The sequence below is a fragment of the Protopterus annectens genome, chromosome 8.part0 (assembly GCF_019279795.1).
Source record: "Protopterus annectens isolate FY-2018-M chromosome 8.part0, PAN1.0, whole genome shotgun sequence".
NCBI classification, from domain to species: domain Eukaryota; kingdom Metazoa; phylum Chordata; order Ceratodontiformes; family Protopteridae; genus Protopterus; species Protopterus annectens.
Genome location: NC_056741.1, coordinates 1877324942 through 1877347326, shown reverse-complemented (window position 1 = coordinate 1877347326; position 22385 = coordinate 1877324942). Strand labels below are relative to the sequence as shown.

Below are 22385 nucleotides of genomic sequence, written 5' to 3'. Positions count from 1 at the left end.
GTGTATGTCTATATATGAAATCAAGGAAAATCTGAGGCAGTTCTTGAGATGCATTCTGGGTAAAGGGGGTGCCCAACAACAAAGTTTTTGATAAGGAGCTTTGCTAATTGCCAGGTCGGATCTGACCCCATCCATCGCGAAAAGGTGAAAATGGACGACACATCTGGAACATTATGATAAGTACATAACTTTATCATTTTGGTCCTGCTTTAGGTGCACTGTGTTGACCCTTTGCTCTCTCCTCTCATCGTTTATTACTTTATACCTCTTCCATTGTCAGGCACTGCATTAATGCTTGCAGTAATATAGAGTTTCAGTTCCATTGCCCTGCCCTCCTTTCTCCCCCATCATTTAGCCTGCTTCTGTCTGTCTTTGTGCTTTGTTACCTCCAGTATTTGTTAAATTTTCTTGTACCTTTCTTATTCTGAATGTATCAAAATCTCCATCTTTAAATAGAGTACTGGACAGGCCTATTATCTTGGTCTGGTTAAGACTTCCTGTTAACAGCTGCTATATTTTGCACCATGTAGCTAAAAAAAAAAAAAAAAAAAAAAACTTGACTGTTGATCTTTCTCTCTGCTCGTTGACCATTCTTCTCAACCTATTTTCTTCAGAATCGTACCAGGGGCTATCAGAAATCATAGTACTCAAAATTTGCATATGAGTAAATTCAGACCCCTGGTGATGAGGAACATAAATGTGTAAATGTAGACTTTTATCAGGTACAGCCTATAAAAATTAGATCTCTTGTAGTGCTAACAAATGCACTGCAGCAATGTAAAATGTATTCTTATTGCACTGTTAAGATGCACTTTTTACTTGATGTTCACTATGTGCCAGTCCCAACTATAGTTTAGCTTGAGAATTGATATAAACTGTTACTAAATGCACATTTATTTACAGACAAAAGCAGAAAACACCTCAGACTAGAGCTATAAACTCCCAAGCATTTCTAACAAAGCTTAAAATTTACTTGCTTGTCTTGGCCATTTTAATGCATTTCATCCCTGTCCAAAAAAAAGGGTTTACTCATTTTAATAGAGATTCAGTTAGAAATAATGCCTATAAGCTCTTGCATTTTTTGCATAAAACATGCTGCATTTTTTATAGCCCTGATTCCTTCTGCTTATTGTACTAAAAGGTTTGTAATATATAGTGAAAGAGAAGCACACACACGCGGTTTCTGTTTGCAGTCCGTTGAATTAATAAATGTGCAAATACTGACCAAGGAATGCATTACATCATGCTGTTCTCCAAAACATATAGTGCAGTCTACTGCAGCCCCCTGTACCCTTCCAGCCACTTAGTTCAAGAATCAGAATAAATACCCAAAAGTCCAAGGAAGATTTTAAATGTTGCTCCTATTTACTAAGAAAGAAGTTACTAGTAAAACAGGTTTTGTATTAGCAAGAATTTACTGAAATATTTTCCAAGTCTGAAACTCATGCCTATCATTATTTGATGACCACAGTGAACAATTTGCTAGGAAACAGATTTTAGGAGATCTGACCAAAAAATGTTTCAATATTAGAGACAGTTAAGAGTTATGCACTCTGCACACGTGTACCCCCACACTACCAACAGTTACACCAACTTATATGATTGTATGCATCTTAGATGCCTGCTTGAGATCAAATAAATGCATGAATACTTGAACAATTGGCTAGAAACTTATTCCAGTCTGGTGCTGTCAAAACCAAACCGTGCAATGCCCCCGCCCTCTCAACTTCTTGACTATAAAATCACAGAGGACCAAAATCAGGGACAGATTTTAAATATTGCTTTTACATTCTTAAAAAGTTGTTGAATCCCAAGATTTCCATTAGCAAATATTTTCTGAAAAATACAAAGTGTGAAACTCACTTTTGTCATTTAATGACTGCGGTCCACAGCACTGTCAGAAATCAGTACATTTTATGAGGAACATACCAAAATACTGCTAAACTTCTTTGCTAAAGAATTCTGGACAAAGCCAAAAATGTTAGGGGCTAAGGCACAGAAAAGCAACCCTTTTTTAAATGTTACTCTAATCCACTAAATAATTTAATAGAATAATTGGAGATGTTGCATTTTCATGCATTTTCCGATCCAAAAGAAGTATGAAACTTTACTGGCATTATTACTTAGTTGTAATTAGCAAAGACAGAACAAAAACATGAGGCAAAATTATGGACATTCTCCAAAGTCTTAGATAGTCGAGAGGTAAGCCTAGTACTCTGCAGCATTCTGACCCCCCCGTACACAAACACACCTAATGCACTTACCAGGTCTGCACTACATACTGGTTGGCAGCATATTCCACTGTCCTGTTTTGATCATAATAAGCTCCAGAGGTCTGCCATTAATTCACTGTTCAAGAGAACCAGTGAAAGAGGCAAAATCAGAACTGTCTTGTGTTGTAGTGGAACAGCGGAGCATTCACAGTGTAGTGGAACAGCGGAGCATTCACAGATTTAGGAAGTGAAGCTAAAGTGTTCCTCCCAAATACAGAACAATCAAGAGGTATGTCCATGACTATGTAATGCAGATAGTTCATCTTGTACCTTTTCACTACATCATCCTGTATTCTCCCTAGTTGAGGTCCTCATTTTTTCCAGAAATATTTTCTTTTGACTGCCTTCCATTCCCGATGTATCAGAAGACTGTAGCATTTCCTGTAGATTATTTCTTATAAATGACATCCTAGCAGAGTCCAACTTCTTGCATACCCTCATTATGCAGATGTTGTCTTTGCTTTTTTTTTTTTTTTTTTTCCTGAAACCCTGCATCCTGTATATCCAATTGAAGTAGTCTTGGGTGTAGGGGGAAGCTGTTTCTTGTTCACTGTTGTACTGCATTCTCTTCCATCTGTCCCCTGCTGTATTTTATCCCACTATTTTCTTTGAATCCTTGCACAGTTCCCTTGTCTATGCCCAGAATCTTTATGTCCCCAACTACTATAACACCCAAAGCAGAAAACTCTATTCCATTATATTAATGGCCCTGCTCTAAGGTTAGTGAATGCCAGTTATTCCTGGTTCCCCCACCCAATTATAGCTCTTCCATAATGCTGACCATCGGACTCCAGTTTCCTCTGACCCACTCCTTTCCATGAACCATCTTTGATCTTCCTTAGCCAGTTTTAGTAAGACTTATACAACCCTTGCTGCAAGCACAAATCAGAATGTTTGTATCTGTATTAATGAATGAAATGGACCTGTAGTTGTGGTCATCTTTCCTCCCCTTTGGGCAGGCCCACAACTTTTGCCCTAATGATAGATTTTCTCAAGCTACACTCCCACTCAGTTAATTACATATTTGCCAAAGGTGATCTGTCATCTGGTTTTCTGCAGTCTTGTAGAATTCTGAAAGCAGGTCATAGTCTCCAAGCCCTTTTCCCAGTTTCAACTTCCTTATCCCAGATTGCATTTCTTGTTGTTTCTCTACCCAACAGTTGAACAGCCCTTTTCATAGAGCCTTTCATACCATCGCTATTTCTTCAGCATTTCTACTGTGACCGTAAAGGAAGAATGTTGAAAGCTTGTATAGCCTTTTACTTTTGTGCCACCAGTACTTTCCTTCTCTTATGCTTCCATGATACGTTGGGCATGTGTAACACCACTTTGATCTGTCCTTCCATCCACCAGAAATACTTCTTTTCAGTTGTACCTTTGCGTACTTCACTTCTTTCAGGTGTACTTCCAATTTTAAACCTCCAACTTCCCTGTTCAGGGGACAGTACCCCTGTTTTTTCATCTTTCTTGCTTGCCTAAGCTTCTTAGACTTTTACCTTCCCATCACTGTTCTTTCATCTTCTGTCCTGTTTTCTAAAGGCACTCCTCCACTTGACCTTACTAGCATGCCACCATTTTTGCCCTCTACATCATATTTTATTAAGTGCCTGCTTTCAGTACTTCCTTCAAGTTAGCCTTTACTTGGTCAGCTTGCCAGCATACTTTGTTCTCCTGCAGCATATCTAGATTTCCTGCTCATCTCCTTCAGCCTTCAGCTAAGCAAAGAACTCCCCCTGTCTTACCACTTCCTGCACAAGATTCCGTCTAACCTGCTGGCTTAGACTTTTGCTCATACACTTACATCCACTTATCTTTCCTTCTACGTATTCCTCCGCACCCCTGCTACTTCTTGTAGGCAGTTTGCAGCATTGTTAAGTTCCTTCCACTGTACCCACCATCTTTTTCTTATTCGAGCTGTTCCTACCACTCGGAGAGTTTTCTCTGCTTTCCTTCCTCTAAGTTCTTCTACCTTTCAGACTGCTTCAGAGTTCAGAACAGCTGTGTCCTACATTGCATCACTGCTCACCACCCTTAGGAGCTGTTTCCCAGTTCTTTCATGCATGTCTACCACTCCTGTTTTGTCTCCATTCTGCAGCTACTCCTTTTGTAATGTAATCTTGTCTTCCAGCTGTCAGAATAAGAGAGTTGCAAACAGCCATGGAAAAGATTGAGGTGAAGGGTTTGTAGGGATATCTAGAGTTAAGAATATTACTGATCAGAACATATAAATTTACACGCAAAATAGCTAAGCCACTAAGCAGTTAGGCTGCTTCTTTTCTAGGAAAGAGGTGGGATGGGGGAAATTTTTACCTCCCCCTTCCTACAAGCTTCACTGCCACAGGAATCACTATATCAGACCTGTCTCTTCAGTTTCCTTTGTGTTTTCCTCCCTTTTGACTAGGCTGAAATGAATGCTGATCCCCTCTCCCACACATTCCGTGATACTTTTTTAATTGCTTCCTTCACCTTTCCATTATTGGTGTCCTCCATATTTCTCTGTAAACCTCTAGTGACCCTTGCTTTGAGATCTCCTGCTTCGCAGAGCGAGATAAAAGGAACTTCTGCCCTTTGCTGCCCTCCTAGTGATGCTTTGCTCCTTCTCCAATTTTTTAATCTCTTATCTTAGAAACTCCTAGCCAGGCTCCTCAGTTCCGTGACTGTCATCTTGAAAATAATTTTTTTGCCCCACCTGTCAAATCCTTTTTACTCCTTTACTACTACAGAGGCCCTTGTTTTGCCCCCTGCTCTGCATTTGTGTAGTCTCACTTCCCTCTGTTCTCATTCAGCTCTCTTTGCTTACCTCCAGTATGCCTCAGTGTAAAGCCTACTCTTAATCTTTCAACACCTGAAGCTTTCTAATTTTGGTCCACCCCACCCCCGATCATGCACCCTTTTCTTTCTTTTTGTGGTTTTGTCTCATTATTTGTACCGTGTATTACCCAAAGCCTCCAACTATAAAGTGCTTTCGTACTCTTCCTTCATACACTGAGCACCTGCACATAGTAATGTGAAGTTATTGCATTCTTTTCTTGTGTTCCTACTGTTCCATTGTTGCTGGAAAACAGCTGGATGTCTTCTGTCTTCCTGTTCCTCTTTGTACCTTTGTAGTCTTTGCACCAAGATAGCTCAGCATCGGATTGCTATTATATTTTCTAGGTAGTGCTGTTCCTGTCATTTAGAAGATAGCACCCTGTAACACCTCCCCTGGAAGCCTGCAGTCCTCTCATCCTTCCTACGTGTACTTTGTGTATATTAAAGGGAAATGGAACACAGGGGATTCTGGAAAAATCCAAAGAGCTTCAAGCATGTTATCAAAGGGAAGTGACAGGAAAAGCCATGGATAGTTATACAGTGAAAGGATACTTATTTTCCTGGAGTGCAAGAATCTCCTAAGGAAATATTGGTTCATTTATTTATTATTTTAGTTTTAAAGTGTTTAAACCTACATGTTTTACATAATTAAAAGAAATAACATAATTAAAGGCAGACCTTGAAATAATATGGTTAAAATATAAATAAGCATTAAAATAAACTGATAAAATTAAAAACACCACCTAGTCTGATTTCAATTGATTCCCCTAAATGGTTGGCACTTCAGGGGCTTCCTAAAGGAGGCTTTTTGTTACATACCTTTGGAATTGTCTGCCTTCCCTAGACTAGGATTGTACAAGGTATACAAAAGATACTACAGGTCTTTGTAACAGCTAGCACTCTCCCTCTCCTGAAGACCTAAGAAACCTAGATGGGACATTGGGTTCCAGTAACTCTCTTAAGTAAGCAGGATCAAAGTTGTGCAGATCCAAAGTAAGGACAAGTTTAAAAACTGATCCAACAGGAAGTAGCAGCTAGTGCAAGTCCGGCAACAGAGGTGTTGCATGACATGCCAGGGAGCTGTGACCATCAGTGCTCCTATGGAATTTTGTACATGTCGCAGTTGTGCCAGTTCCTCATTTGACAGACTTTAGTAAAGGCTGTTGCAGCAGCCCTTCCAAGATAGCAATTCATTTATTTTGCTTGCTCGATTTGCTGTTTCAGCTTGTTTGTTATAAGATGTTTACTCTTCTTTCAAGCGTTCTTCTAAAACTAGAAATATTTATAAAGGGTCATATTAATTTCAGTCCACATAATTTTATGCTAGAAAACTGAACTACTGATTTGTGAGATAAAAATCATTGTATTTAGTTTCTGTACAAGCCTGTCTTTTATAGTTATAGTTATTTCAGTTCAGAGAATTAGTGCTTCAAATTTTGTAGTTTATAATATAGCAGAGTCTGAAAATCCTTACTGTCTGCCTAAGTCATCATCTTCATAATACCTGAGCAAGTCCATTTGAATTCTGTTTTGTTTAACTAGCTGTAAACATACAAGGCAGAACATTTCATGCACTCCAGAGTTCGTTCATAGTGATTTTCTGAAACGGGATATGGTTACGAGAAGTTCTTTTTGATATTGTATAGTAATGACCAGCACCCAAGTGCTGTTTTTGTCATCATCTCGGTTTGTTATTACTGGTTGCAAGAGTTGCTCTGAAATAATACAGTTATGGAAGATCCTTGCTTTTACAGTAAGGCCGTGGGGAGGAACTTTTGTAGTAGGAGTGGAACATACCCTTTGTTATCCCAGCCTTCTGAATGTTGTCAGCTCTTCAGGCTTTTTTTGGATACCAGTCGTTTGATTAAGTGAAAGAAAGGGTACTGTTTCCCATTCTGTGAACAAATCAAGCAAGAGTGCACTGTTCTCAACCTAACTTACATGGGATTGGTACCCTCATCACAGAGTAATGTAATGAATGTTTAATATTGTAAAAGGCAGTCAAGATGGCAGGGCATGGCATTATGCTGTAGCTGCTACAAAATTCCCATTTAAGATCTGCAGGTTTGGTGAGTGCTTCACAAAGTTGTATTTTACTGTAAACTTACACATTGATTTCAGTAGTTGCTTTGATTTTTATCTGATGACTTGTGTAACCTGCTTCTTTTATTTGTTTTTACAGTAACAGAGAATAATACAGACATTTGGTATGTCTTCCTGCCTGGTGCTCCTGTTCAGACTGCTGGTTATTCCATTGTGGTATTGGCTTCAGTTACCCTTGTGCTGGGACTCCTTTTCATTGCATTTCTTGGACATCTTCTGTGTTTTCACATTTATTTAAGTATGTATTCTTGCACACTTTTATGTGGTTGAAAATTTTGAACAGACTTTTTGATGATTTCAATGTTTTTTTTTTTCCCTTGGTCTTTCTCCCCTCTCTGCCTTCCACCAATTAGGCCTTTCCTATCGCACTTAAACCCTTTGTTTTCCTAGAAGTGAGGTGTCACCATATCTGCTGGAATAAGAGATGCCCATATTTGGGGTTGTCATTCAGACAGAAATTGAGGAGTTTGTGCTGTTCATACCATTGATGAGATCATTGTTGAGAAAATAACCCAGCTCCACCTTTTGGTGGGGGGTGGAGTGGGAGATGGGCTGCATGCATCATTTTAAGGACTCTCTGTGCCCTCTGCTACCACCAGGTGATGGTTTGGTGAGCTGTAATCCCACCCCAGGACTCCTATCACAACACTGGTCTTGTAAAGGATTGTGGCTGTTTGTGTCCTTTTCCACCTTGCTGCCCTCCCAAGAATGGCCATGCCCGTCTTTCATTACCGGAACCATCAAGCACTGGTTACTCCTACCATTTTCAGCAGGTGACTGAATAACAGTAACGCTAAAGCAGATAGAATTAATGTAGCACATTGCTTTGATTCTCCATTATACCTATGCTCTGTCTTTATGATAAAGTAAAAAGAAATAAGGCAGTCTGTCAGTTAAGTGTATGAAGAGCTTCAAACTGAAGTTTTACAATGTTTTTAGTATTGAGCTCAAATCTTGTACATTTCTGCCCACCTATAAGGGAAGAATTCAGATGTTTTTTTTTTATTTTGCCATTTTGTTTGTACGTGTGTAAAACTGCTGTCTTTGCATTATCTCCAATAGAACAGAAAAAATTCTGATATAATAACATCAGCATTTTTATTGGAGCAGTACACATTCCAGATTTTATTGCAGTCTGAAATGCTTGCTTATCTGTTGAGAATTGCATGGAATCTGCTTCCTGTTGGAATGCAATTCTAACAGTTCCATAAAGTACATCCATATGCATCTGGGTTTCACATTTCATATTTTTAAAATTAATAACTCCATATTCTAAATTCTGAATGTAAATGTTTGTCTTACAGTGACTTGGTATTATCTTGGAGTTCTGACTCTTCATTCTGAGATTCTCTTCATCCTGAGATTTCAGGAAGTCTTTACTGTTTGTTTTTGAGAGTTAATTTGTCTTATGTACATGAGACCCAGCTATGTTATATGGGTTGCAGACAGTGGCATTGACAAAAAGGCAGGAGTCAGAGCTGGATGTGACAGAGTTAAAGATGTTAAGATTTGCACTGGGTGTGACGAGGGTAGACAGGATTAGGAATAAGTATGTTAGAGGGTCAGCCCAGGTTGGACGGTTTGGAGACAAAGCCTGGGAGGTGAGATTGCATTGGTTTGGACATGTGCTGAGGAGGGATGCTGGGTATATTGGTAAAAAGATGCTAAGGATGAAGCTGCCAGGTAAGAGGAAAAGAAAAAGGCTTAAGATGAGGTTTATGGATGTGGTGAGAGAGGACATGCAGGTGGTTGGTGTGGCAGAGCAAGATGCAGAAGACAGGAAGAAATGGAAACAGATTATCTGCTGTGGCGACCCCTAATGGGAACAGCCAAAAGAAAAAAGATTTGTTTATTTGTGTCCTTACACGAAAGCGACATGGTGTCAGAACCGGGATTGAAGAGAGAAGAGTATTCCACCATGAGATGTAAAGACGGTGAGGTGAAATTGAGAGAAAAGTGCATAAACATAGCCAGAAAGAAACAAAGGTAATGAGAAATAACACAAACTGTTTACTTGACGGAAAAGACAATAAAGGGGCATTACAAGGGCACAGACTGCAATACTGGGCAAGCGGAAAGTACGAAATATTTGTTAACTAAAGAAAATGTTTAAGATAAAAGTATTCAAAGAAATGGTTAACTCTAAAGCAAAACAAGCATGTGTAAAGCCGAAAAGGGGTGTTTAAAGCAAAGTTGGGCATGATTAGAGTAAAACGAGCACAAGAAAAGTATATTGGGTGTAATAAGGGTTTAAATGAGCAAAACGGTTACAGTAAGAAAATAAAGGGCACATTAAGCGAATGCATGTGTTTTGGCAAAGTGCTGTATTTGGGCATAACTACAACTTCATATTGTAACAAAGGCATAACCAAAGTTATTTGAAGTATCTCAGAGTGTGTAAAAGTGCTTACAGTGTGTGCTTACTACTGTGCATGTATTTCAGTTTGTTGTGTGGAAAGTGCAACTACTTTGTGTAATCAAGTCGAAAGTACAGCTCTTTCAAAAAAGTTTCTTGTGCTGGGTGTATCTATTCGCAAAGTACCACCATTGCAGAATGCTTTTTGTACTGTAAAGAGCTGCCTAGTAAGGTACCGCCATTTTGGGGACATTTCAGTGTGCTGTATGCAGTTATTTGCTAAGTGCAAGTTATTGTGTCTAAGGCAACAGATCATTGATTTATTCACATTGTCCAGTTACTTGGCATGTTTCTTACACTGATAAGAGGTGTTTTCTTACAAAAGACAACATTACAGGAGTATTACAGTGCTCGTGAATTGTTCATTCGCATTGTGAAGTTCTTGAATGATGTTCATCGTGCATACAGCTGCAGTCATAACAGATGGGTTCTCCTGCCGTCAGGTGGGTCCTCGGTCGGCCGAATTCCAAAGTCTAGGTCCGGCGTCGGTTGTCGTCGCTTCTTCCCTGACGTCAGTGCGACAGGGGTATAAAGGAACCAGCCAACGCCATTTTCTTCAGTCTTTCTTGCCGCGCGGTGCCCGAAGCAGAAGCAGTTCGCAAGTGCCGTTCGGCCAGCTCCTGAGATTACGAAAATTTGTAAACCGAAGTCTTCTTAAAAGCTAAGTACCCCGTTGGGGAAACTTTTCTTAGTTCAGACCCATGTCAGACAAAGTTAATAATTGTATTTCTTGTGGGAAGCAAATACCGCATAAGGATTTCCATTCCCTCTGTATACCTTGTTTAGGCCCAGACCACGACGTCTCAGTCTGCCGCTTTTGTGCTACATTCAACAAACGCACTATTAAGCGTCGGGTGGAGTTCGCCCAGCATTATTTTGGGAAAGCATTTAACTATACTATGTCGTCGGATACTCCGACTCTGGTTTTGTCTAAAAAAACGCAAAGACAAGGACCGACACACGAGGTCCGCGGCCTCTACCGACACCACGCCAAAGCCGACTACACGTGGTCCGGTTCTCAGCGAGGTGCCTACGCAGCCCCTGATTACTGACGACACTTCTTTGACGGTGTCTCCTGTGCCCGAGGTCGCAGGCTCCTCGGCCCACACCCCGACTACAGATACCGAAGCCACTCTTGGCGTTTAAACTGGACAGGTCCACCTCCACTCAAGGTGTCTTCAGACCTTCCTCTTCTTTCGCCATCAAGGCTTTCACAAAGTCTAAAGCAACCATACACTCTAAGAGACCAGCTACACAGGGCCCATCTCCAGCATTGTGAAGTTCTTGAATGTTTCTTAAAGCAACGACTTTAATAAATGAGGGTGAATGACTGCGCCATTCCTGCCTTCATCGATAAAATTCCGAAAGTACAGCAAATGATGATAAATGACTTTAGCATTTTGCCTTTGCCGGTAAAATTCTAAAAGTATCGAAAAGCCCAAGAAATTCTTTTGCAAAGTCCAGTAAAGTATTGAAAAACCCAAGAAGTTATTTTGCAATGTCTAGTTATTCGAAAGTACTACGAGTTTGTTTATTCACATAAAGCCCAAGAAAGGTACAAGTTCAGAGTACAAAGGCATTGAACAATTATTGGCATTAATTGTGGCATATATGCATGTGTATATTTAATGCTTATTTGCAACCCCCTTTGCTGGCATGTGTTAATATGGCAGACCTATTTCTAAAACCCCTACCACTTGTGTTTGATCAGAATATTGCAGAGAACTGGAGAATATTTGAGTAAGAGCATGATATTTTCATACAAGTAGCTTATGCAGATAGAGATGCATGCAAAAGGACATTCATTTTGCTAAACCTAGCTGGGTCAGAGGCCATAGAGAGCATTCATTTGTGTATTCACCAACATGATATGAAGGAAACTGTGCAGACCGCCATAGTGTACAGGCTTAATCAAGAGGAGACCCTGAGTGTGTAAAGCACAAGTTCTGAGAAATGTGGAGCCCCCAGATGAATATTACATTAGAGATGCATTTGTTTTACACAACAGATCAGAAGCCAGGGGAGACATTTGCAGCTTATATGACTGACTTGAAAAACAAAGCTAAAACGTGTCTGTTTGTTGATCTAAAAGATGAACTGATGAAGGACAGGTTTGTATGTGGCATTACCAGTGCTGCTGTGGGAAATTATTTAACTTTGTGACAGTGATTTAACATTGAGCAAAGCCATAGACATTTGTCAACTCTGAGGTGATAGAAAAGCACAGAAGTATGCTTGCGAGTGACAAGAGCATGGTTTCAGCTGGTTCTAGAGTGCATCAAGATAGCATGCAACACGTGGCAGCTACAGGATTTTCAAAGAAGCCACAAGGTTTTCCAGAAAGTTCCAAGAAAGGTGTAGGCTCCAACACCAGCTCAATGCAACACAAGCATGAATCAGCAAAACCCAAGTCTAATTTTATTGTTAACGGTCACAATTGTGGTGTGAATCATGAGTCTAAAAGAGAAGTGCTTAGCATATGGTCAGCAATGTCACAAGTGTAAAAAATGAAATAATTTCCAAAAGTTTTCAGATCAAGAAAGTCTCATACAGTTGTAAAGAAAGGTCTTACAAAAATGCAAGTTGATCAAGTAGAGCCGAAACAGTCAGCCTTCTATGTAGATAGTGTATCCGTGCATGGTGAAAGAGTTGATGCAGTGAACTTATTAACAAGAAGTGAAGTGTTTTGTTCTGTTGAGGTTAATGGAAAAGTCACAGAGCTCAAGGTAGATACTGGCCAAAAGTGTAATGTTATATCAGCAGACACATTTTTAAGAGGGAGAACTAATGAACAACTGACCAGTAGTGCAAGACACATTGCTTATGGAGGTGAAGAAATTCATACCAAAGGCCCAGTGATACTTTTGTGTTATTTGAGTGAGAACTGTTGCAACTTGTTCTGTGTAATCTGAAGACCAGTGCAATCTTTATTGGGTCTCAAAGATAGTTTAGAAAGAACGAATCTACTTTCTTTTGCCAAAGAAGTCCATCATGTAAGTGCAGTTCCGAGTTCCAGTTTTTCAGAGTATGCTGATGTTTTCAGTATCAAGTTAGGCAAACTTCCAGCTGTGTATTCTATGAAGTTAGACCAAGAGATCACTCCAGTAGTCAGACCATCAAAAAGAGTTCCAATAGCAAGATAAAGTTAAAGCTCGGTTGGATAAAGTGGTGCAGCAAGGTGTGCTTTGTCCAATCACAGAACCAGCGGAATGGGTGTTGTCCATGGTAGCTGCTCAAAAAAAAGAAATCAGAATATGCATTGACCCAAGAGATCTGAACAAAGCATTAAAAAGACCGCATCATCAAATGCACCCAATTGAAGTTGCAGCTCTAATACCGAGTGCCACTGTATTTTCTGTTTTGGATGCAAAGAGTTCATTTTGGCAAGTGATGCTAGATTGCAAATCCTCATTTCTAACTACTTTTGGCACTCCATTTGGCAGATACAGATTCCGAATGATGCCATGAAGTCTTTCACCGTGCAATGGAGCAAATTTTTTCCGGTTATCCATGTGCCATAATAGTAGATGATCTGTTCGTTGGTGGCAATGGTGAAGTAGAGCATGACAGAGACCTAGAGAGAGTTCTCGATAGAGCACGTGAGGTGAACTTGGGGCTTAATCCTCTGAGGTGCAGAGTCAGACTTCCAAAAGTTATATACGTAGGTCATTTGTTTATGAGTACAGGCTTGGGACCTGACCCAACCAAGCATGCAGCTATTCTAGAGATGTCAGTGTCAGATGATGTAAAAAGTTTGCAGCATTTTCTGGGCATGGACAACTATTCAGGCAAATTTATACTGGACTTCAGTGAGTTGACAGCGTCTTTAAGAGAGCTCACACGCAAAATTGTTGCATAGTCATGGTTAGAACTTCATCAAAAGCATTTGAAGACCTTAAGCAGAAAATTGCCACCCCACCTACGTTGAGGTACTGTGATGTGAACAAACCAGATGTCCTTCAAGGATGCATCTGCAGTCCTAACATATGGGTTGTCCTGCCTCAGGCAGCCCTTCGGTCGGCCGGATTCCAAAGTCTGGGTCTGGCCTCGGCTGATGTCGCACTTCACCCGTCGTCACTGCTGCTGGGGTATAAAGGCATCAGCCGACGCCATTTTCCTCAGTCTTTCTTGCCGCGTGGTGCCCGAAGCAGAAGCTGTTCGCAAGTGCCGGTCGGTTAGATCCAGAGATTCCTACTACCGAAGACTTCTAAAAAGCTAAGTACCCCGTTGGGGACTCTTTCTTGCCTCAGCCGATGTCAGACAAAGTAAATAATTGTTTAACTTGTGGGAAACAAATACCTCATAAGGATTTCCACTCTTACTGCCTTCCTTGCTTAGGCCCAGACCACGACGTATCAGCTTGTCTAGCCTGTGCTTCCTTCAACCGACGGACGCTTAGACGTCGGTCGGAGTTTGCAGAGGAGTTTTTTGGTCCCGCTTTTGCATACAAAATGCCGTCGGAGACTCCGACTACACAATTAGCTAAAAAGCGCAAGGAAAAGGACCGACACTCGCGGTTTCGGCTGAAACCACGGTTAGGCCAACCGCGAGTGTCTCGGTTTCGGCTGAAACAGAGTCCTCGGTTCTTCCTTCGGCAGAAAGCATGCCTCCAATAGCCGTGTCCTCACAGAGCTTGGCTGAATCTGCTACCGAATTTACTGCTACAGAAGCAGGCACCCAGGATTTGTCAGACACTATTCCTTTAGACATATCTACCCCTGCACGTGGGGCTGCTAGACCCTCTGCTTCTATGTCTATCAAGGCTTTTTCCAGGGCTAAAGCAGCTAAATCTTCTAAGGCCTTACCTGCTAAAACTCCCTCACATAGGCCTACCTCTAGTTCCCAAATACTCAGCCTGGCTGAGGATCTCATTTCTTTGATCAGGGGATCCAAACCTCACCCAGACAGGGCCTCTCAGCCTCATCCAGATAAGAGGCCCAGGACTGAACCCCCGGAACCTGTCTCTACAGACTATTCCTCGGATGACTCAGACATTTCAGACCATCAGGAAGGCCCATATTCCCCTTATGAGGATTCTGATGCAGAAGACTCCATTCCTTCTGCGTCTCCTCCTGAAGAATTTTCTTTTGGGGAAACCTTACATGCTATGAGGGAACACTTCCAATGGCAGGGCCAGGATTTTTCAGATTCAAGGAAAAGGCTAAGGACTTTTTTACACTTACCACAGCATAGGCCTTTAGCCATTCCTCCAGTACTAACAGTTGTTGATGATGCATATAATGATGCCTGTACTGCCCCTGATTCTCTTCCTCCGGCCTCTGCCAAGCCTGACAGATATTACAGGGTCCCGGACACACACTACCATTTGTATAAGGCTCCTGTTGCAGACCCTGAAACCATTTCACAGGGCCCTAAAGGTGTGGCAGCTGCCTCTGCCAAAAACCCTCTTCCCTCTGAAAGGGAATCTAGAGCATTAGAGAGATGGGGTAAAAAGGTTTATACTTCTGCTACTCTTTCGGCCAGGGCCTTAAACTGTCAGTTTCACATGATTCAGTACCAGGAATTTTTGTTAGACCAGCTAAATAAAAAACTGTCCTGTCCTGAACCTATAGACCATAAGTCCCTTCAGGATTTGGTACATAACTCTCAGCAGGTCAGTAATCATTTCTTAAAATGTGGCTATGATGCACTGGAGGCTTCCTTTAGATCAGCTATGGCTGGAACAGTGATTCGAAGGCATGCCTGGTTAAAAGAACAATCCTTGCCAGACCATGTTAAGTCAAAACTCCTAGATGCTCCCATGGAGAAACAAAGTTTGTTTGGCTCCCCTGCACAGGAGGTTCTAAAGAAGGTGTAAGAAAAAGCAAAATCTGTCCAAACAGTCAAGGATTTCTTACAGGTCCAACCTCCGAGGTTTAGCAGAAATTGGCCTTCGAAGAATTGGTCCTTTCCAGAGCACAGAGAGGCAGAAATAGATGCCCAAGAGGCAGAGGTCAATCTAGGGGTGCCTACAGGGGACGTCAGTGGCAACCTACCAACCAGAGAAGTACTGCCACAGATTCAACTACAACCACTTCCACAGGGCAGACACAATGACTTGGCTCTGCTTCCGCCTACCAGGGAACAACTGGAAGCACCCTTGGGCGGAAAGCTAGCCTTATTTTCCGACAACTGGCATTACATTACAGGAGACAAATGGACTTTACAAACAATAGACAAGGGCTACAGGTTTCACTTCCACACACTACCAAAAAAGAGAGGAATGCCAAACCTACCACCAAGCCAAAAAACAGACGCTCTAAGACAAATCAACAACTTACTAAGGATGAGAGCTATAGAAAAGGTACCGCCTATGGAACAAGGCCAAGGATTTTACTCCAGGCTTTTCCTTGTACCAAGAAAAGAAAATCAATGGAGACCTATTCTCGACTTGTCCGCACTGAACACATACCTCATTGTTCCAAAATTCAAAATGCTGACCCTCCAGCAACTTCTTCCCATGCTGGGCAAGGAGTTGGCTGGTGACTCTAGATCTCAAGGAGGCATACCTGCTCGTCCCTATACGACCAGATTGCAGAAGACACCTCAGAATTCTTGCAGGATCAGAGCATTATCAATTCTCAGCATTGCCCTTTGGCTTATCTACTGCGCCCAGAGTATTTACGAAATGCCTGGCATCAGTAATTGCTCATTGCAGGCTTCAGGGAATTCAAATTTACCCATACCTGGACGACTGCCTAATACAAGCGGACAACAAGGCAAAATTAACAAAAGATTTGGAAAATGTCATACAACTGTTGCAAGCCTTGGGATACACAGTCAACATGCAAAAGTCAAGACTAGTACCATCCCAAAGGATAACATTCTTGGGTGCAGAACTGGATACATCAACTCAGATGGCTTTTCTCACAGAAGAAAAACAAAAGCAACTACCAGTCTACTTCATGACATTAACAACACAAACTCAGCTTACTGCAAGGAAAGTCCTGCAAGCCCCAGGTTACATGGCATCCTGCATAATATTGATTCCACATGCCAGGCTGCATATGAGAAAGTTGCAGTGGTACCCAAGGAATGTATGGTCTCAACACAAGCACAGTCTAGAAGCCCAGATTCCAATAATTCCATGCCTGAAGCAAGAATTCCTGTGGTGGGCTCAGGCCTGTCAGTTGAACAGAGGATTGCCTTTCCACAAACCTCATCCAAGCCAGACCATCACCATGGACGCCTCAGACCTAGGCTGGGGGGCACACATGGTGGACAAGTGTATACAAGGCCTATGGACCCAAGACCAGCTGAATCTACACATAAATCTAAAGGAGATGCTGGCAGTGAAACATGCGATCCAGGCATTCAGACCACTCCTTCAACAAGGTCATCTGCTGATAAGGACGGACAATACCACAGTCATGTGGTACATCAACAAACAGGAGGTACACACTCATATCCTCTATGCCGGATGGCAATGGACCTGTGGAATGTGGCCCTGAATCTCAACATCCAACTTCAGGCCAGATTTGTACCAGGAAAAGAAAATTCACTAGCAGACACCTTAAGCAGAACTACCACGGATGCTCACGAATGGATGCTGCATCCAGATATCTTCAAAGCCATAACAAAGAAATGGGGACTACCAGAGATAGACCTGTTTGCCTCCCCACACAACCACCAATTGAAGAAATTCTGCACAAGAGCATACCACCCACTTGCTTGGAGGGTGGACTCCCTTTCCTTCAGCTGGAAAAACCTGACAGCATATGCATTCCCACCTCTTCCTTTGATGTACAAAGTCCTACTGAAGATCAGAGAGGATCAGCCAAGGGTAATCCTGATAGCTCCAGACTGGCCGAGGCAACATTGGTACCCTCTACTGAGAAGCATGTCTCGGACACACGCATGGCCTCTACCTCTATCTCCATTACTTCTAACACAGAACAACTACAAGATCCTACATCCAAACTTGAAAACACTGCAGCTAGCTGCTTGGAATATTGCATAAAACAAAATAACCCAGATTTATCTCAGAGGGTTAAGGACATTATCCTGGAGGCACGCAGACCCTCCACAAGGAAAACTTATTCAGCCAAGTGGAAAAGATACCTCATTTGGAGTACAGCAAAGGGAGAAAATGTCTCATTGGCAAGCATAGTACACATCCTGGAATACTTAGCAGAACTGTTCCACAATGGCCTGTCCTACTCCTCCATTAAGATTCATGCATCAGCAATTTCAGCAGAATACAACATGGATCCTCAGCAATTTCAGCAGAATACAACATGGATCCTCCTGTCTTCTCTCATCCTCTACTCAGGCAGTTCTTGAGAGGAATCAAAAATGTAAAACCTCCAAGGAAACCACCTTTACCTACATGGGATCTCAACTTTGTGCTGGAAAAGTTAACACTTCCCCCTTTTGAACCAGCAGCAACAGCAGAATTACAGTTCTTGTCTTGGAAAACTGCTTTCCTGCTAGCAATCACTTCAGCAAGAAGGGTATCTGAGTTACAGGCATTAATGGCAGTACAACCCTTCCTTATCTTCCATCAGGATAGAGTCTCTCTGAGAACTAACCCTACCTTTATGCCAAAAGTGGTCTCCAGAGTATCATTGAACCAAGCGATTCATTTACCTACATTCTTCCCCAACCCACAGAACAGGAGGGAAAGACTGCTACATACCTTGGATGTGCACAGACAATTACGCTACTATCTGGACAGAACTAAGACCAACAGAAAAACTGACCAGCTTCTGGTAGCATATGCAACAGGAATGCAAGGAAAAGCAATTTCAAAACAGACCATCTCAAAATGGATAGGAAATTGCATTCGATTTTGTTACTCTTTTCATGGAAAGACAACTCCTGAAAATATCAGACCTCATTCCACAAGTGCTACAGCCACCACTACAGCTTTCCTACGAGGAGTGGCTACCAAAGACATTTTAGAAGCTGCTACTTGGAGCTCCGTGCATACATTTGCCAAGCATTATAATCTTCCCTTATACTCTAGATCCCAAGCAGGTTTTGCAACTGCTGTTTTGCAAGGGATCTTAACTACACCATCTTTATCTTAGTGCCTCCTCCCCCAGTTTGGCTATGGTATTCTACCCATATGTTAGGACTGCAGATGCATCCTTGAAGGACATAGTACAGTTTTGTACCTACCATAAATGTAGATGTCCGATAGGTATGCATCTGCAGTCAGGATTACCCACCCTCCTTCCCCTCTGTGGTATTCCTAGGGTATCTACCCCTCTTTTAGCTAGCTGGGGGAATCTATTATGGTGTATTTGTTTGTATATATGTATATATATATATTTGTATATTGTTTGCTCTCTACTGTTGGGAATTATTTGCATTTATCCAAATTTAGCCTTCCTAGAGGGCACTTGGCATCTGGGGCAAGAAACACTGAGGAAAATGGCGTCGGCTGATGCCTTTATACCCCAGCAGCAGTGACGTCGGGTGAAGTGCGACATCAGCCGAGGCCAGACCCAGACTTTGGAATCCGGCCGACCGAAGGGCTGCCTGAGGCAGGACAACCCATATGTTAGGACTGCAGATGCATACCTATCGGACATCTACATTTATGGTAGGTACAAAACTGTACTTTATTCTTTCCTATGATGCTTTGGTTTAGGTGCAGTTATACTTCAAGAGGGCAGACCAGTACCCTATGCATGTAGAACACTAATGCAAACTGAGATGCAGTATGCTCAAATTGAAAAAGAACTGTTGGCAATAGTATTTGTATGCTCCTAGTTTCATGATTATATTTACGGTCGAGCTATTCAAATTGAAACTAATAATCAACCTTTAGTTACTATTCTAAAGAAGCCTATGCATTCTGCTTCAGTGAGATTACAAAGAGTTATTTATTTATTTATTTATTTTATTTATTTGTAGTTGGTTTACCAGGATAGTTCATTGGGCCAAGAAGAACCCATTTTCAATGGAGTCCTAGGGAGAAAAGCTCCGTAAAACATACAGAAGGTAAATGCTCAATACAAACAATACACAAGATCAATGTTGTAGTTTACATAGTTTCATAGTAATACAGAAGTACAAATAAGAACATAGCATTCAAAGATGCAACTTAAGATATTCACAAATAAAAGTTGTAAGTAGATCTTTACAAATATGTATATTCCTACTGTGGCAATATAACAGTAGGGCACAGAGTGGATGGGATGCGTGCAGGTGATTAGTATGGAGGAGAGAGCGATGAGAGTTAGAAAAAGAGGAGAGGGAAGGGAGGTGGGAGTGTTTTTTAGAGAAAAAAAGGAGAAAGAGGAAAGCAGCAAGGGGAGGGTAGAGAGGGAAAGGGTAGGGTGAAGGAGTTATGTGGGGTGTGAGCAGGAGCATTCCCAGAGAGATATAAGATGTGAAGGGTGGATTTGAGGGTGTGTGACTAGCGATGGTAGGGATAAATGGTGGTAGGGAGTAAGAATGATGCTCAGATTGCAAAAGTATAATTTCAACTTAGTCTGCACTAAAGGTAAATTGCTTTATCTAGCTGTTACATTATCCAGATATCTTAGAAATACAACAGAACTGCTTGATGCAGAGAATTTTGACTTTGAAGTGATGTCAGTGCATTATTTTTCCACCACTAGACTTGAGTTAGGAGATCATACTCAGGCTGATCAAATTTCACATAAGCTCAGTCATTAATTTCACAGAAGCTGAGTCATTATATTAATGTTGGATTGGCTGTCAAATTTCACAGAAGCTCAGTCATTAATTTCACAGAAGCTGAGTCATTATATTAATGTTGGATGGCTGTCAAAGCAATCTAGTGTATCACCTGAAGTGCAAACATATTTTCCTTACAGAGATGAATTGCTGATGGAAGACATTATTTTCAGAGATCCTAAAATTATTGTTCCTGTTTTCTTAAAACAAGAATACATCCAGATTTTACATCATGGTCACCCAGGAACTACATCTACAAAGAGAAGAGCATGAGAATTAGTATTTTGGACTTGATTATCGAAAGACATTGAATAGAGTTCTTTCTACTTGTTTAATATGCAATAGTACCAGATTGCATTTGCAAAGAGAACCGCTTCATCTAAGTCCCAAGTCCTGAATTACTTTGGTCTACTGTAGCAACTAATATCTTTCGAGTGGAACAATCAACACTACTTAGTTTTGGTAGACTCTTATTCAAATTGGTTCGAAATTGATCTACTACCAAATTTAACCTCAGTTGCTGTTAGTAAGTTGAAATGTCATTTCTCAGTTCATGGTAGTCCAAACAAACTTTTTTCTGACAATGTTACTCAATTTGCTAGCCAGTTGTTTCAGAAATTTGCAAAAGAATGGGACTTTGTAGTAGTCCTCAATATCCTCAATCCAATAGTATAGCTGAAAGAACATTACAAAGTGCAAAGCAATTACCTGAAAGGTCAAAGCGTGACAATACAGATATGTTCTTGAATTTGCTTAATCTCAAAAACATACCCCGTGATATTCTTGGCTCTCCTGCTCAAGGATTACTTTCCAGGCAGACTAGAACTATTCTACTTATTTCTTCAATTTTGCTGCAATCTAAATTGAAGAACACTGAAGCTGTCGGGGCTCAATTGTTTAGGAGGCGTAATGTTCAGAAATCTAGTTACGATTGATCACGCAGACTACTTTGTCTGTTGAGTGAAGTAGAGATGGTATGAATTCAGACACCAAAAGATTTTGATCAAATGGGACAGATTACACGCATTTGTACCAAGCCGAGATCTTACCTGGCAGATTCTGAGGGAATGGAGTATAGGAGGAATCGCAAACATCTTTCTTGGCCAGAACCATCATCATCATTGCAATCACAACATTGTATCTGATGCAAACTGTAAATCAAAGAATGAGCCAGACACTGTTTCCAGACCAGAATGTGTTCAAAAGTACGATTCTGTTCCAGAAAGTGATTTGAACATTCCACGGGTCAACCATTTTGCAGAAACTGTCCCAGCTGCTAAATCTAATTCCCAATTTTATGTCACACTATATGGAAGAATATGTAAACCAAGTGTGAAATATGTAGCAACGTGGACTTGATTTTACATACCTATATGTTTAGTATTGTGTAATGCATGTATATGAATTACCTGTGATGTCTGCATGCTAAACAGTCTCATAACAATTGTATGGTCTGTTTCTCAAAGAGAGAGGATGTAGATCAGAGTGTAACATGTGTGTCCTTGTATCTTTAAGAAGCATGCGAGGCTGTAAATGCACGTATATAACCTGCACATGTGCACAGCCTTAGTGCCATTTTGTAGAAGCAGTTAAGGAGTAAGCATGCATGATTGTAGTGATTAATTGTATGTAAGTTACGTAAGTTAGTCAATAGTCAACAGTAGTAATGTGTTTGTATATAATAAAGCTGCTTAAACAGAACCCACAAAGATTTGTTTATTCGTGTCCTAACACGAAAACGACATACAGTTTCCAAGGTATGACAATTTGTGAAAGTTTAGCAAAAATATAATTACTGGCCTTATTTAAATTATTGATATAAGCATTTATGGAAATACCATGAATGCACTAATTATTATTTATTTATTTATTGACATTTGTTAACCGGTTTAGTCCAGCTGGGTTTTTGGCCCATTTTCAGTGGAGACCCGAGGAGAAAAGCTCCAAGTGCAGACAGTTTACAAAAATAAAGTACAACATTTACAGTAACAAATGATAAGTGGAGTTATACAATCTCATAACAATACAAAGCAAAAGTATGCACACAATATTGTAGTTTAGTTTCAAATATTTGCATATTTACAAACATGAGTTCTTGCCATCAGAGAAGAGGCATCATCCAGTACCAG

The 22385-nt window shown here is 41.0% G+C and overlaps 1 protein-coding gene across 2 annotated transcripts in view; it reads left to right on the top strand.

Annotated features, from left to right (window-relative positions):
• ZDHHC1 (zinc finger DHHC-type containing 1) overlaps positions 1-22385 on the top strand; it is a 437426-nt gene that overhangs the window by 157521 nt on the left and 257520 nt on the right. For both annotated transcript variants that reach the window (XM_044081372.1, XM_044081370.1), the window contains exon 8: positions 7267-7425. In XM_044081372.1, the coding sequence (XP_043937307.1) occupies positions 7267-7425 (159 nt within the window). The remainder of the gene's footprint in view (positions 1-7266; positions 7426-22385) is intronic.